Source organism: Capricornis sumatraensis, chromosome 1 (assembly GCF_032405125.1).
Source record: "Capricornis sumatraensis isolate serow.1 chromosome 1, serow.2, whole genome shotgun sequence".
Lineage (NCBI taxonomy): Eukaryota > Metazoa > Chordata > Mammalia > Artiodactyla > Bovidae > Capricornis > Capricornis sumatraensis.
In genome coordinates this window covers 159,775,737-159,793,383 of record NC_091069.1, presented here as the reverse complement: position 1 = coordinate 159,793,383, position 17,647 = coordinate 159,775,737, and the positions used below count along the sequence as shown (strand labels likewise).

The window sequence follows — 17,647 nt, the reverse complement described above, 5'->3', positions numbered from 1 at the left end:
AAATTAGTAGTGTTCTTGTTATACAATGGCATGACACTGAAAACTCGCTGTCCATGGACCTACACTGATATTTGATTAACCAGAACACCCCATTCCCTGGCTATGAGAGATAACAGATCATTCGTGTCTGTGTGTAAAAGAAAATGCGAATTTAGAGTTTTAAAACATCCAACAGAAATTTGGCTACATGTGATTCCTTATGACAGTGGATATGTCATGAGATTTTTGGTCCTAGAAAAGAGAGAAGATGGCCCTTCTGCTTCCAGGAGCGGTTCTCATGGAGCTGTTGTTTTCTCCCGGCAGGTCAAGAACCTGACTGAGGAGGTGGAGTCTCTCAATGAGGATGTGAGCAAACTGCATCGAGCAGCCAGGGCTGCACAGGAGACCCACCAGCAGACCCTGGAGGACTTGCAAAATGAGGAGGAGAAACTCCACACCCTGAGCAAGGCCAAGTTGACACTGGAGCAGCGAGTGAATGAGGTCAGGAGTAATATGTCTGCCTAGTTAGCTGCCTGTCTACATCTATAGACACTTTCACTTTTTACTTAGTTAATTTATCTTGACATTTTCATGAAAACTTAGTAGCATGGTTCATTTCCCTCATTTAGAAACAGAGGTGAACCCCTACAGTGGAAGAGAGGCCCTGGTATGTGTTCTGTCTGTTGTTAAATGAAACTTTCATAACAACCCTGGGCAGTGGGAGAATACTGAGATGAATTGTGAGGCGGGAGCACTCTACATGACTGACTTCCCCACAGAACCTGGTGTTTTGCCCCGCAAATGTGCTGGTGCTCTATCTGACGCTAGCACTGAAGGATTGCTTAAAGGCCCCATGTCTCCAGCAGTGCACTGAGGTTTGTTATAGAAGAAAGATATGTAAGTCGCAAGCTGTGTTCTACCAACGCTATCGGAATATACTTGTAAGATTCTGGAGATGGTGCTTCTGTTCTGCTTCCAAAACCCTGTGAAATAAAGATGTTTCAGACCAGTCTCAGTGGGTAGGTTCATCACTCTTCCTGTCTCCTCCCCAGCTGACAAAGAGTGTATGCATTCACTGTTTTATTAGTCCTCAAAGCTTAGCTTTTATAAAATTGCTGGCAAGTGTGGTTAGCTTTTTTTTTAATCTGCTTCTTTTTCCTCGTGCCTCTCTATCATTTTTCCTCTGTTACCTATTAGTTGTCTCACTTCTCTTCCTATTTCCATGGATATATATCTTCAGTTCAGTTCAGTTCAGTCGCTCAGTTGTGTCCGACTCTTTGCGACTCCATGAATCGCAGCATGCCAGGCCTCCCTGTCCATCACCAGCTCCCGGAGTTCACTCAGATTCACGTCTATGGAGTCAGTGATGCCATCCAGCCATCTCATCCTCTGTCATCCCCTTCTCCTCCTGCCCCGAATCCCTCCCAGCATCAGAGTCTTTTCCAATGAGTCAACTCTTCGCATGAGGTGGCCAAAGTACTGAGACAAAGCCTCAATATGGGAATTTGTTGGTGTGTGTACACAACACACACACACTCTCACACATGTATTTTCACACACTTGTTCTCTCCTAGAGTTCATTTATTTTTTTGGTTTTGCATACACCTTCCAGAAATTCTCCCTTCTCCCCTATTTGAATTTTATATCTTTCGCTGCTTACAGGAAATAGCTTCTATTGTGGCAAAATTAATATATCAGGGAAAAATAGCCATATTGTAACTATTATTTTGCCTCCTGCTAAACTGACCTCAATATAATTGTTGGCAACACTAATCTGGACAGAACTGTAGTATTCTGGCCACCTTGCTGGAGGTACCAGAAGATGACATAATGCTATGGACCAGAGAGGGTACCAGAGTGGTGAAGGAGAGTATGGAAATTATGTTGTATGAGGTGCATTTGAAATGGTCAGTGATGCTGAGTTGGGAGACTCAGGACAGCTGCCTAATATTCATGAATGGTCACGTGGAGACAGATTTGCTTGGTGTTGCTCCAGGGAGCAGAGCCTAGATTTGTGGGATGGATTTACAGGGACTATTTTGGCCTCTTACAAAGAAGCACTCCTGAGTAAATGGACTTATCCACCCATGAAATGAGCTGCCATGTGAAGAAGTGAGCTTCTCATCAGTGGAAAGCTATCAAACAGGGTCTCACTAGGCATTTATTATTTGTTTTTTTCTGTATTCTAGAGCACGTATTCCTTAATCTCTAAAGATTTCCTTTGTCACTGACTTCTAGATTGTTTTGTAATCCCATTGATGTGTGCAACATTTATTTTAAAATATCTATATGACTGGGCATCGTTTACAGACTCTGCTTATATTTTTCTTTCTTTTTCCAGAAGGTAAGTGGTTAATGAACACATCTGTAAAGTATAAACTTAACCTATATATTGGGCTTAATAACATCTCCTTTTGTCAGCTTGAGGGTGCCCTTGAGCAGGAGAGCAAAGCGAGAATGAACTGTGAGAAGGAAAAGTGCAAAGTGGAGGGCGAGTTAAAGCTGAACCAGGAGAGCATGGAGGACCTGGAGAGCAGGCAACTGCAACTAGCAGAAAAGCTGAGGAGGTGAGCCACCTTTCTGTGGACACAAGATTCTGGGAGACCTTATATTGAAGGAGACAGTTCTCTCATGGTGCTTATCCTGGTGACCCTAGGGCCAGATATCTCAAGACCTGCAGGGGAGGATAAAAAGGATAACAAGCCTAGGAAGTTGAGGGTTTTTTATTTTTTGCTAGACTTTATGAGATTACTCTTCATTTTATAATTATATAATAGCCTACAAGAAAGTGATTGAGAAGTCTGACTAGCAGATGTGAATGAAAGGTGTAAGACATAGCAGATGCAAATTATTAAAATTTGAAGTTACAAGTCAAAAAATAAAAGAGGCTCACTTCTTTTACTCATGAGATCAATGGCCTAAAGTAAAAAAATAAATCAAAAGTAAATTCTAATGTGAAGTCCCATATACCCTCTGATCATTTTTAAAAACAAAACAAAACTTATATGCCAGATGTAACTTCATTAGACATTTATACAACTTTTTTGGTCTAGTAATTTACTTTTTAAGTATTAAACTTTAAAATTGAAAGCATGATCAAAATGAATAGACCTTCAGTTCACGCAGATTCCCAAGGAGCTCAGGGCAAGATGGCCCCCTCAGTTGAACTTCATTATTCATTGAAACAGATTTTCTTACCTTGTCCCTTTTGTCTCCCTCTGTTTAGCTAGACTTTCTTCTAACAACTAGGGATTTTCAAGTTATTTTAAATAAATCAAATAAGAAAGGGAAACAGTGAAATCTAAGAGTAAGATAAAGCTTGTATGAAGTGGAGAGCATACTGGTGAAGAGAATCAATGAGCAGCTATGAGCTTCTGGTTTTCCCATCTGTGTATACAAGTTTCCATGATACATGCTTGTGGTCAGACTGGATTAATAGCCTATCAATAAGTTACTAAACTTGATAGGTGTTTGTAGACTTGATTAATAGCTTATTAATAACTTATTGAACTTGGTAGGTGTTTGGAAAAGATGAAATAAGTAACCCTATGAAAGTAGTGGAACAGTGAAAGGCAAAATGATGATACAGTTCCTTCGGCATTTAATTTTGAAGATTGTGTTTCAGTTTGGCAAAGTGAAATGATACTCCATGTCCTTGTAGGCCACAGGTCAAAGAGCTCTGGCATTTTAGAAACCTGTGTTTTGAGGAAATCATGAATTTATTATACAACCTTTTCTTTAAATGGACCTGTGTATATATTAAAACTTAATATATGAAAATGTGGCATTTTAAAATGGTGATGAGAGGATAGAATACTTAATAAATAGTGCCAAGATTATTAGCTATTCATCTTATGAGATAAAAGTTAAATTTCTTCATCATGCTATTCGCACACACACACAATCCAGTTGCATTAAAGAATTAAATGCAAAAATAAAGCTATAAAATCATTAGAAGATGCAGCATTATTCACAATAGCCAAGATGTAGAAACAACCTAAATGCCCATTGATTGAATGAATGAATAAAGAAAATGTGATGTATACATTTAATGGATTATTATTTGGCCACTTTTTAAAGGAATTCCTGCCCTATGTGACAACAGGGATAAACCTGAAGGACTTTATGCTAAATTAAATGTCAGCCACAGAAGGACAAATCCTGCATGATTCCATTTATAGGAAACATCTAAAAACAGTCAAACTCCTAGAAGCAGAGAATAGAATGGTGGTTGCCAGGGCCTGGGAGGCAGGGGAAATGCAGAGTTGCTGTTCAGTGGTTATAAAGCTTCCATTAGGCAAGATGACGGAGTCCTAGAGATCTGTGTGATGTTCCGCCTATAGTTAATATTGCGCTGCACACTTAAATATTTGTCGAGAGGGTAGATCTCATGTTAAATGTTCTTCAGTTAAAAAAAAAACAAGACAACATGGGTGGTAAGTCTTAGGAAATTGGCAGGCCAGACTTCCTGAATAAGTCACAAACCCCATCCAAAGGCATAAAAGGACTGTATTGATAAACATGATATTAATACATCAGCATTTAAAACATTTAGTGGCAAAAGCCAACATAAATGAAACTGGAACAAATTTGAAGCAGATAACAAAAAAATAAATATCAAGAATATTAAAGGAAAATGTGTAATTCAGTAATTAGATGAACAACCTAACAGAAAAATGGACAAAGGACAAAGTGAGGTCATTTGTTTTATTGCCCATTTTAAAATCCTCATAGTTGATAACATGCTAGTTACTAGTAAACAAGGACACTTATTTAAGGACATTCATAATAAAACAAGGACACACTAGAAGTGTGCTAATATTAAATGTGAATGTAGAGAAATAACCTCACACTGCTATTGGAGGCCAAAGTTAACAGTTTTTAGATACATACCTATAACTGATGCAGCAATTCCCTGCTCAGTACCCACTCTAGAAACACTCACATGTACACAAGGGTGCACACAGATGAACAGCATTATTTGTAAAACTAAAATTTAGGGGGAAAACTCAGTGCTTATTAATAGGGAAGTGGATAAGAAAACCACATAATATTTAAGTCATAGACAAGTATTTCACAGGTAATGTCTAAGTGAAGTAATCTACGTGTGGGCTTCTGTGGTGGCTCAGTGGTAAAGAATCTTAACTGTCAAGCAGGAGACGCAGGCTCGATCCCTGGATCAGGAAGATCCGCTGGAGAAGGAAATGGCAACCTACCCCAGTTTTCTTGCCTAGGAAAGCCCACATAGAGAAATAACCTCAGGAGGAGGGGCCTGGCTAGCTGTAGTCTTTGGGGTTATAAAAGAGTCAGACATGACTTGGTGACAAAACAATAACAAATCCATGTGTAGGCCCAAGTGGAAAAATCTCCGTGTGTTATTGGGTTAAAAATGTTGTACAGGGACTTCCCGGGTGGTTTAGTGGTTAAGAATCTGCCTTGCGATGCAAGAGATGTGGATTCGATCCCTCGTTGGGGAACTGAGACCCAAATGCCACAGAGCAACTAAGCCTGGCACCACAACTGCTGATCCCTGTGCTCTGGAGCCTGTGAGCCACAGCTAGGAAGCTGCACTGCAACAAAAGATTCCTAGTGCCACAACCAAGATTCAACACAGTCAAATAAATACAATAAATATTAAAAATGTGAAATTATAAATCTAAATGTATATAATATTATACCATTCACAGTAAAGAAAATGAAACTATTCCTACTGATACATAAGCACAAACATATGTCAATACTTAGAAAAATGTCCAGAAGGAGCCGCATCAAATTAATTATGGTGGTTACCTCTAGGGAAGGAACAGAGGCTGGGTATAATAGCCAAGGAGACTTCAGCTCTAGATGTAATAGTTGAATTTTTACAATGCATGACTTCATATATTATTACAATAATTTGAAGACTATTTAAACAAAATGTTATTACTCTGAGCAATTTCATTTGACTCTTTCCCTAACAGGAAAGAATTAGAAATGAATCAGATGAGGTCAAAGGTGGAGAATGAGAAAAACCTGGTGGCTCAGCTTCAGAAGATGGTTAAAGAGTTCCAGGTGATCATTTATCAAATACCTGTGTGCATCTGTAGTTCAATCCCTGGTTGATGACTGGTGCTTCGGTGACAAATGTTCTGCCAAGGTAGCCATAACCCTAGCCAACTATCGACAGAAGCAGGAAAGAACGCTGGTTGAGAAGGTAACCTGGCATTCTACAGATAGGTGACTCTGGGGAATATTACTTAAGCTTAGATTTCCTTATCATGAAGATAATAAAAACAAATAGCTAAGACGTTGAATGTTTGACATAAACTAGGCATTGTACTAAAACACAGGACATCTATATTTTTACTCATTAATCTTCCTGACAACGTTTGAACGAAAATGAAACTACATTTAAGTGGTAAGCTCAGTGCCTGACCCATGGTAAGCATTCAGTATTAACAATTTAATTTTTCATGATGATTAGCCTTTGTAATTGTAAGACAGTTACACTGAAAATCTGTTTTGTAGCTACTTGTAGCCTCAAAACGTTATTTGATAATGAGCAGCTATTTATAAGTTTAGACTATGTGACTGTTTTATACACAGTCACATAGTGTATATTATATATTACCATATTATGTTGTTCAGTTGCTAAGTCATGTCCAACTGTTTGCGACCCCATGGACTACAGCACACCAGACCTCCCTGTCCTTCACTCTCTCCTGGAGTTTGCTCAAACTCATAGGAAGTTGGCGCTGCTATCCAACCATCTCATCCTCTGTTGCCCTCTTCTCCTCCTGCCCTCAACTGAGTCAGCTCCTTGCTTCAGTACTTTGGCCAAAGTATTTGAGCTTTAGCTTCAGCATCAGTCCTACCAATGAATATTCAGGGTTGATTTCCTTTAGGATTGACTGGTTTGATCTCCTTGCAATCCGAGGGATCCTCAAGAGTCTTTTCCACATTATAAAATAATTTAAACCGTATAACTCCTCACATATACATGGAGATGGGTTCTTTTCCTCTGGAGCTAGATAGTTATCTCATTAATGTAACCATTACTCAAAATAATTTTGGAATTTTTTCCTGATTATTACTTTCTGAGACATTTGAGTCAGATACAGCCAGTCTCCCTGCTTTATGGATGTGCTTTCAGAAATTATCCCCATCTTCAGGCAGTTGTCTATCATATTTACCAGACTTCTCTTCAAATGATAGTTGATCCAAAAAAATGTTCAATTAATCCAAAATACAAACTTTCTTACCCTGATGATTTAAAATAATGTTCCAAAGATTATTTCTAAGGAAATGTTTCAGAAATGTTTGACCTGGTTAGAGTATTGTTTGGAATGAAGGTATTGTATCTCAAGATAACTAATTGTAAGGGGATCATGATTAGTTGGGTGTGGAAATCATAAATTTTTTAGCACCTCTGTCACAACTCATCCAGATTAGATAGCCTTATTTATTTGGTTCGGTCTAAAAATTACCTTCCTCTTAGCAATCATACTCTTACTTAATGGAAAGAAAAGTATATTCTAAAATATGTCATTCTTTTTTCCTTCTGCCCTAACCTATGCCCAGTTGTTTAAGGTGATATTAATGACCATCATCAGTTTTACTGTGCTGTCCCACAATGATGCTACCAAGATTTGTAAAGCTCTTTGCCCTTACACCAAAAGACTTTTGCGCTCTTGAGAATTCCTATCACTGCTTTTCTTTGTCTTGTAATTCTGCTTCTAATAATATCAGGTTACTACCCCAATTAATAATCCCATTTCTCCACCAATTTTAATTTGTTACTTCAACTTTCCTGCTACTTGAAATCACCTTCAGACTAAGAGACAAGTAACCAAGTTTGTCAGAATTTGTATAAAATTAAATTGATGCTGTTTCTTACGAGTTAGCTGCTTGAACTCAGGGGTATTTAATCTGTTGATGAGATTTTTGCCCAAGTTGGCAATAGTTAAGATTTTCAGATAAATAAATTTCAGATAAATGAGGTAGTGTATATAAAATTCATCGTTATTTTTTATAAGCTTTCCTTAAAGTGTTTCCTTGTTATATGAAAGATGTTTTCTAGTCCTTTGCAAAGTGCTTTTTATTAAAATGTCCTCTTCATGTATATAATCTAATGAGGTTGCTCATCACCATGGTCTGGGAAATTGGGAGGAATTACAAATTTTAATTCTGGTCTCGCTACTGCTTTGGAGCAAATTACTTAATTTCTCTGTATTCTATCTTCTCTAGCTATAAACGAGAACCGAAAGTGTTATGTTGTTTTGCTTAGTTGTGATAAAAAAAAATACAGTAGAGCTCTTGAATATAAAATATGCTACAAGTGCTTAGTGAAAGTTAAAGTTATTTACTGCTATAGACTCAGATACAACTTTTGAAAGAAGAATTGGAAGCTGAAAGGACCACTCGAGCCAAGGTAGAGAGGGAGAGAGCTAACCTCATCCGAGAGCTGGAAGACATGAATGAGAGGCTGGAGGAGGCAGGAGGTGTCAGTTCAGCTCAGCTGGAGATAACTAAGAAACAAGAAACAAAATTCCAGAGGCTCCGCCGAGACCTGGAAGAGGCCACACTGCACTTTGAGGCAACCTCTGCCTCTTTGAAAAAGAGACACGCAGATAGCCTGGCTGAGCTGGAGAGCCAGGTAGAAAATTTACAACAGGTCAAGCAGACACTGGAAAAAGACAAGAGTGACCTGGAGCTGGAAGTGAACGATCTCCTGACCCAAGTTGAACAGATGACCAGAGCTAAGGTAAAGAATATTTACAAGCCCTCCTTGAGGATTTAGGACATGGAAGTAAGCAGAGGACAGGAGGGGAGAGAAAGTTAAAGTAAACTGGTGACTCAAAGTACCTGCTAAAGGAAGCTAGACATCTTCAGATAGGCTCAGTTCAGTTTAGTCGCTCAGTCGTGTCTGACTCTTTGCGACCCATGAATCACAGCACGCCAGGCCTCCCTGTCCATCACCAACTCCCAGAGTTTACTCAAACTCATCTCCATCGAGTTGGTGATGCCATCCAGCCATCTCATCCTCTGTCGTCCCCTTCTCCTCCTGCCCCCAATCCCTCCCAGCATCAGGGTCTTTCCCAATGAGTCAACTCTTCACATGAGGTGGCCAAAGTACTGGAGTTTCAGCTTCAGCATCAGTCCTTCCAAAGAACACCCAGGACTGATCTCCTTTAGGATGGACTGGTTGGATCTCCTTGCAGTCCAAGGGATTCTCAAGAGTCTTCTACAACACCACATTTCAAAAGCATCAATTCTTCGGCACTCAGCTTTCTTCACAGTCCAACTCTCACATCCATGCATGACCACTGGAAAAATCATAGCCTTCGCTAGACGGACCTTTGTTGGCAAAGTGATCTCTCTGCTTTTGAATATGCCGTGTAGGTTGGTCATAACTTTCCTTCTAAGGAGTAAGCGTCTTTTAATTTCATGGCTGCAATCACCATCTGCAGTGATTTTGGAGCCCAGAAAAATAAAGTCTGACACTGTTTCCACTGTTTCCCCATCTATTTCCCATGAAGTGATGGGACCAGATGCCATGATCTTCGTTTTCTGAATGTTGAGCTTTAAGCCAGCTTTTTCACTCTCCTCTTTCACTTTCATCAAAGGGTTTTTAGTTCTTCTTCGCTTTCTGCCATAAGGGTGGTGTCATCTGCATATCTGAGGTTATTGGTATTTCTCCCAGCAGTCTTGCTTCCATCTTGTGCTTCTTCCAGCCCAGCATTTCTCATGATGTACTCTGCATATAAGTTAAATAAGCAGGGTGACAATATATAGCCTTGATGTACTCCTTTTCCTAATTGGTACCAATCTGTTGTTCCATGTCCAGTTCTAACTGTTGCTTCCTGACCTGCATATAGGTTTCCCAAGAGGCAGGTCAGATGGTCTGGTATTCCCATCTCTTTCAGAATTTTCCACAGTTTGTTGTGATCCACACAATTAAAGGCTTCGGCATAGTCAATAAAGCAGAAATAGATGTTTTTCTGGAACTCCCTTGCTTTTTCCATGATCCAGAGAATGTTGGCAATTTGATCTCTGGTTCCTCTGCCCTTTCTAAAACCAGCTTGACCATCTGGAAGTTCACGGTTCACGTATTGCTGAAGCCTGGCTTAGAGAATTTTGAGCATTATTTTACTAGGGTGTGTGATGAGTGCAATTGTGTGGTAGTTTGAGCATTCTTTGGCATTGCCTTTCCTTGGGATTGGAATGAAAACTGACCTTTTCCAGTCCTGTGGCCACTGCTGCATTTTCCAAATTTGGGGGCATATTGAGTAGAGCACTTACACAGCATCATATTTCAGGATTTGAAATAGCTCCACTGGAATTCCATCTCCTCCACTAGCTTTGTTCACAGTGATGCTTTCTGGGCCCACTTGACTTCACATTCCAGGATGTCTGAGTGATCACACCATCATGATTATCTGGGTCATGAAGCTCTTTTTTGTACAGTTCTTCTGTGTATTCTTGCCACCTCTTCTTAATATTTTCTGCTTCTGTTAGGTCCATACCATTTCTGTCCTTTCTCGAGCCCATCTTTGCATGAAATGTTCCCTTGGTATCTTTAATTTTCTTGAAGTGATCTCTAGTCTTTCCCATTCTGTTGATTTCCTCTATTTCTTTGCATTGATCGCTGAGGAAGGCTTTCTTATCTTTCTTTGCTATTCTTTGGAACTCTGCATTCAAATGGGTATATCTTTCCTTTTCTCCTTTGCTTTTCACTTCTCTTCTTCTCACAGCTATTTGTAAGGCCTCCTCAGGCAGCCATTTTGCTTTTTTACATTTCTTTTCCATGGGGATGGTCTTGATCCCTGTCTCCTGTACAATGTCACGAACCTCCATCCATAGTTCATTAGGTACTCTGTCTATCAAATCTAGTCCCTTAAATCTATTTCTCACTTCCACTGTATAATCATAAGGGATTTGATTTAGGTCATACCTGAATGGTCTAGTGGTTTTCCCCACTTTTTACAATTTAAGTCTGAATCTGGCAATAAGGAGTTCATGATCTGAGCCACAGTAAGCCCCCAGTCTTGTTTTTGTTGACTGTATAGAGCTTCTCCATCTTTGGCTGCAAAGAATATAATCAATCTGATTTTGGTGTTGACCATCTGGTGATGTCCATGTGTAGAGTCTTCTCTTGTGTTGTTGGAAGAGGGTGTTTGCTATAACCAGTGCGTTCCTTGGCAAAACTCTATTAGCATTTGCCCTACTTCATTCTGTACTCCAAGGCCAAATTTGCCTGTTACTCCAGGTGTTTCTTGACTTTCTACTTTTGCATTCCAGTCCCCCTAATGAAAAGGACATCTTTTTTGGGTGTTAGTTCTAAAAGGTCTTGTAGGTCTTCAACTTCAGCTTCTTCAGTGTTACTGGTTTGGGCATAGACTTGGATTACCATGATATTGAATGATTTGCCTTGGAAATGAACAGAGATCATTCTGTCATTTTTGAGATTGCATCCAAGTACTGCATTTTGGACTCTTTTCTTGACCGTGATGGCTACTCCATTTCTTCTAATGGATTCCTGCCCACAGTAGTAGATATAATGATCATCTGAGTTAAATCACCCATTCCAGTCCATTTTAGTTCACTGATTCCTAGAATGTCAACTTTCACTCTTGCCATCTCCTGTTTGACCACTTCCAATTTACCTTGATTCAGGGACCTAACATTCCAGCTTCCTATGCAATATTGTTCTTTACAGCATCGGAACTTGCTTCTATCACCCATCACATCCACAACTGGGTATTGTTTTTATTTAGCTCCATCCCTTCATTCTTTCTGGAGGTATTTCTCCACTGATCTCCAGTAGCATAATGGGCACCTACTGACCCAGGGAGTTCCCCTCTCAGTATCCTATCATTTTGTCTCTTCATACTGTTCATGGTGTTCTCAAGGCAAGAATACTGAAGTGGTTTGCCATTCCCTTCTCCAGTGGACCACATTGTGTCAGACCTCTCCACCATGACCCACCCATCTTGGGTGGCTCCACAGGGCATGGCTTAGTTTCATTGAGTTAGACAAGGCTGTGGTCCATGTGATCAGATTGGCTAGTTTTCTGTGATTATGGTTTCAGTGTGTCTGCCCTCTGATGCCCTCTTGCAACACCTACCATCTTACTTGGATTTCTCTTACCTTGGACGTGGGGTATCTCTTCAAGGCTGCTCCAGCAAAGCACAGCTGCTGCTCCTTACCTTGGACGAGGGGTATCTCCTCACGGCCACCTCTCCTGACCTTGAACGTGGAGTAGCTCCTCTCGGCCCTCCTTTGCCCGCACAGCCGCCGCTCCTTGGATGTGGGGTTGCTCCTTTCGACTGCCTCCCCTGACCTCGGGTGTGTGGTAGCTCCTCTCGGCTGCAGCCCTGACCTCAGGCATGGAGTAGCTCCTCTAGGCCGCCACCTCTGACCTCGGGCGTGGGGCAGCTCCTCTCTAGATCAGGTCTAATCTCAGGCATTGCTAAAGTCCCATGACCATCCCCTGAAGGTAGCCTGACAATGGCTTCTGACCTTATTGGAATTCCAGTCTGTGTTCCTTGTGGGTCTTTCTGGTGATGACACAGTAAGTAGGCTGGACAAGGGATGCCACTAACTTGTGTGTGGTGTGTGTGTCTCTCTTTTTTCGATTGGAGGATAATTGCTTGACAATGTTGTGTTAGCCTTTGCTGTACAATAACCAGAATCAGCTATAAGTACACATATGTCCCCTGCCTCTTGTGCCTCCCCCTCCCACCCCATCTCACTCCTCCTGGTCATCACAGAGCACTGAGCTAAACTCCCTGTGCCATACAGCAGCTTCCCACTAGCTGCCTGTTTTACACACTGTAGTGTATTTATGTCAGTGCTACTCTTTCAGTTCATCCCACCCTCTCCTTTCCCTCCCTGTGACTGTCTACAAGTCTGTTCTCTATGTCTTCATCTCTATTCCTGCTTTGCAAATAGATTCATCAGTGATGTTTCTCTCTTGAGGGATGGCTTTGAGTTGGGAGCACTCCAAGCGGGGCTCAGGAACTTTAAATCCATCCGAACAAATGGTGGTACAAACAGCTTTGGGGGAAGTTAAGAACTTTTTCTCCTTTGTGTCCTCTGGCATCTCTTTAATAAGCCAACACTAGGAGAATTTTCACATGTTCTTTCTTCACCGAGCCCATTAATCTCTACTCTGCCAGCTCTCATCTCAAATGACTAGTATCAGATCACAGGTAAGAACCTCCTTACCTGCTGGCAGCTGAGAGGAGCCTTGATTGAGGCCATGCAGAGCAAATAACTGGTGCCAGATTCTTCCTGTGAGCAGAATCTGTAGTCATCTGGGAAGACAAACCAACAATAAAGCTTGATCTTTCAGGACTGCAACCATAAAAATGTACAATTTCTTCAGAGATACTGAGTGACTCCTGAAATGTTTAGTATTAATTTCCTTTAAATAGCACATCAATTAGAAAGAAACACAACTACCCTGCTTTTCCTTCTCTTTTTTCCTCTCCACTGTCCCTGCCATCACACCTTCAATTATCATAAAATATAAATCTAGTGAGGACTTCGGACCTCTCTTCCTCTGTCTCTCCTGTATGCTGCATTTTGTTTGGATTCTGTCTTCAACTCAGCAATGAAAACATTCTCACTCCTTGCCCTTGTAGGCTTTATCTTCCTTTATCAGTCCAAGTGAGTACTAGAAGACCTTACTCTTTGCCTCTCATTCATCCTCAGGAACTCTTCTGTTGCTATACATTTGAGTAGCAGTCATAAAATCATAAGAGCATTGATAGATTCACCATAAATCCATACTAATTATGTATTAATTTTATACTTACCAGCTTCCTCTGGAATTTCATTGCTGCTCAGTTCTTTATTCTTCTAACTTGTTTTATTTTAAAGGAGAAACAAAAATGTTTCTTCAAACTCCAACCCTGCCTTCCTGAATCCATCCTTTTACTAATTGTTAACACTTAACTGATAAGATTAAGACCGTTTATTATAACTTCTCTCTTCACCTTATAAGATATTCACTCAGCCACTTCTTTCATTCTTGCTCCAAAGAATAAAATATTCTTCCACATAACCATCATTCTCATATTAAAAAAAAACAACAACAACAGACTTTTCCATATTAGGGGTAGTATTTTGAGAGAAAAGCAAAACCTGTCCATGTCTGTCTTAATCTGACTCCTTGACCAAAGAGTAATGTTCTATTTATCTATTGATATGTAGCAAATCACCCTCAAAACCTTGAAGTTAAAACAATAATTTATCATTTTCTCTCTTGGTTCTGGGGCTTGACAGGCTTAGCACAGATGGTGGTTGAGACTCAAATCATCTGAAGGTTTATTCACTCACCTGTCTGGCTCTTGGGCTGGGATTGCTAGACCGTTGAGGGCTGTTTGGAAATGTCTCTTTCCTTGTGACCTCTTCATGTAAGCTAGCTTGGCTTTCCTCACAGCATGGTAGTCATAGGGGAGTTAGACTTCTTACATGGTAATTCAGGGCATTAAAAGCAAGTATTCCAAGAGACCAGAAACTGCAAAGACTTTGGTGAGGTTGGCTTGCAATATGGTGGAGTGATTCTGTGTGACTCCCAACAGTGATGAGTCATAGGATAGGTTGTACACATGGGTGTGGATACTAGAGAGTGTGGCTCATTGGTGTGCCTTGTTTGGAAACTAGCTCCCACAAGTCAGTGTATATCTCACTACCTCCTCACTCCTTTAACTCCTGCAATGTCTTTTATTTCCCCTGATTGGGCTTCCCTGGTAGCTCAGACAGTAAAGAACTGCCTGCAATGCAGGAGACCTGGATTCCATCCCTGGGTCAGGAAGATCCTCTGGTGAAGGGCATGGCAACCCACTCCAGTATTCTTGCCTGGAGAATCCCCTGGATAGAGGAGCCTGGTGGGCTACAGTCCATGAGGCTGCGAAGAGTCGGACATGACAGAGTGACTAAGCACACATCTCAAAAGTAGTTTCTTTATTGGTTCTTGCAAAGATCAGTAATGTCTCCCTTTCCTCAAATTAGCATGTCTAAAGCCAGACTTGCCTCTCCTGAAGCTGACATATAATTCCTGTGGATATTTTTGCCACCAGCACCCTGTTCCTTCCATCACCCAGACTCTCAGCCTAGAACTGTTTGTTTGTTTCCTCTCTGTTCTTGGCTTTCCAATCAATTCTTACAGAAGGTCAATTTTGTACTCTCTTGTAATTTTTCATTCCATTCCCACTCATATGTAAAATTTTCATTATCTGTTAACTGGATTATTGCAGTGTTTTCTAAATTATCTTCTTTTCCCCAATCTTTTAAAAATAGTGCCCATATGAATATTTTGAGAGATGCATGGCTCTGTGGGATCATGTCCCTGCTTCAGAGTGAAATCCACACTTCTGCCCTTTAAGGTACCCTGCAGCCCATGATCTGACTCTACTCCTCCCGCCAGTTTTAGATTCTAGAACTTTGTTTCCTAGACTCTCTATTCCCTCTACTTCAGCCATGCTAGAATGCCTGCCTTCCATCAAATATCCATTTTCCCACCAATATGCCTTTTCCAAACTAAACTGTCTCTCTGGAGTGTTCAAGTTCAACTTCCCTTATTGAAATTTTTACCTGAATTCGTTTCTGAATTCTTGTAGCCCTTTTGGCATCCCCTTTGTATTGCTGCATTGTAATCTTTTCAGTTTGCTTCAGTAGAAGACATCTCTAAGGCAGAAACTAGATCTTCTTTTACTCATGTTTACTAAGTGCTTTCCATAATCTGTACACTCAGTTACTAGCATCAGTTTCCTACATATGCCTCTTGGGATTTCTGTGGCTCATAGATTTAATCATTTGTCCAGGGTCACAAAAATTATATGGCGGAGATGAGCCTCAACCCCTAATCCTGTGTATTTCTGTGGGTGATGGCATTCTGTTGCTGCCTTACATATTTCTTGGTGGGATAAATTGATTCTGTTCACTCTCATAGGCATATACATTTTGTTGAACTTTATCTTGAATTGTTTACTTCATCTTTTCCTGATTTATAATGCCAGAAATGCCAATACTCAGTGGTACAGTGGAAACCGAAGCATTTTCGAAAGCATATTAGGCTGACAGAGAGGCCCAGGGCAATTTAGAAGTTATAGGCAATCTCACAATTATCTTGATTATTTTGAATTCCCATTGGCTCCTGAATTTCTAGGAGGCAGCATTTTTATGTGTCATTTTAAGAACCAGCTTCAGAATAAATATGCATTATTCCATTAACCCCTTCCTTCTTGGTATCAAATTTAGTGTCTATTTTAGGCTGAAACTTGAAGTACTTTTGAGAGTACCACCCTTTGAATGGCATGCCCCTGTCCAGGCCACCTTTAGATAAACAATCACATTGCCTTTGCAGATCCTGCTTATGAAAACACTTTTTCAACTGAAAACACAATACCAATGTTAGTGCCCATGGGTAACTACCATGGCTGTGCCTGAGGGCGAATGTCTTATGCCTGCCCAGTAGCTGCCTACTCTGCAGCTGTGCAGGGCCATGCAGGGCTTAATCACACAGGCTTCTCTTGAAACCAGGGGATTCTCTGGCTCCTTTGCTTGCCATTCCCCCAACACTGACTAAGCTGTCTTATGGAGATCTGTGTTCTTTCACCCTCAGCAAGCAGGTGTGCCGTAGAGCACACTCCTGGTCATAAGCAGAAGTGGCATTTCTCACATCTGGCTGTCTTCTTCCTGATCCAATTCACGGGTCATTTATTATTGGAGAGAACATAAAACAAAAATGGCTCACAGTCATATTTTTATTCAGTTTCTTCCAGAATCCATCAGTTGGATCTGGAGTCCAATTTCACACAGGATTCATGACAATTTCAATCAACTAGAATGTTAAGTCAATTAATCCTTAACATTTTCTTTGTTATTACTTCATATAACAGATGCTTAGGAATCTAGTGTCTGACTTTTTCTTTTCTTGCACCAGTTCAAATCCTAAACCCAACACATGCTAGCTGTGTGAATTTGGGCAAGGTATTTAGCCTCTCTGACCATTTCCTCATTTATAAAACAGAGGCAATCTGAGTTCCTGAGGAATACTGAGGAAAATGAGTGTGCCAACTGTGACTGTCAGATTACTTTCAGAAGTAGTAAAGCAAACATATTCAACAATTAAAATATTCGAAATTACAGACTATTTAGAAATTGTTGCCTGTGTTGTCTCTATAGCTTCTAGTGATGAGTGGAGATTGTGGGTAGTTGAGGGTGCCTGGCATTGAGCATCATTGTTCTAACCTTTGTGATGTACAGAAAGCTGATTGAGTCTCTGCCAGGTCTAGTTTCATATCCACCACCTGGCATGGGTGTGCAATATCTGTGAGTAAAATTACTGATATTTCTTGTCAGCCTCCAAATGGCCTCTTCCCTTGTTTGCTAATCAGTGGATAATATACCAACCCAGTTTAAAAAAAACAATTTGGGGGTTGAGGTTTATAGGGAAAGCTTGAATGTGACCTCTAAGTAAACTTTAGTGGGTCTGTTTGCCAACATCTCACTAAAGTTTGTAGTAATTTGAGTTTCCTATTTTGTGTCAAGCACTGTATTTGGCCTTGGGGATATAAGATGTAATTTAGGAGTCTTCCATAAAAAAAGTTAGAATAGTCATTTCTAACTATAAAATAGAGTAAGTTTACAGAGAACAATCTTCATCACAGCACAGGCT

General features: G+C 40.4%; 1 protein-coding gene across 1 annotated transcript in view; it reads left to right on the top strand.

Moving 5' to 3' along the window:
* MYH15 (myosin heavy chain 15) overlaps positions 1-17,647 on the top strand; it is a 157,057-nt gene that overhangs the window by 85,480 nt on the left and 53,930 nt on the right. Inside the window, exons 24-27 of the mRNA XM_068968346.1 lie at positions 304-480; positions 2,401-2,546; positions 5,940-6,030; positions 8,333-8,722. Coding sequence (XP_068824447.1) covers positions 304-480; positions 2,401-2,546; positions 5,940-6,030; positions 8,333-8,722 — 804 coding nt within the window. The remainder of the gene's footprint in view (positions 1-303; positions 481-2,400; positions 2,547-5,939; positions 6,031-8,332; positions 8,723-17,647) is intronic.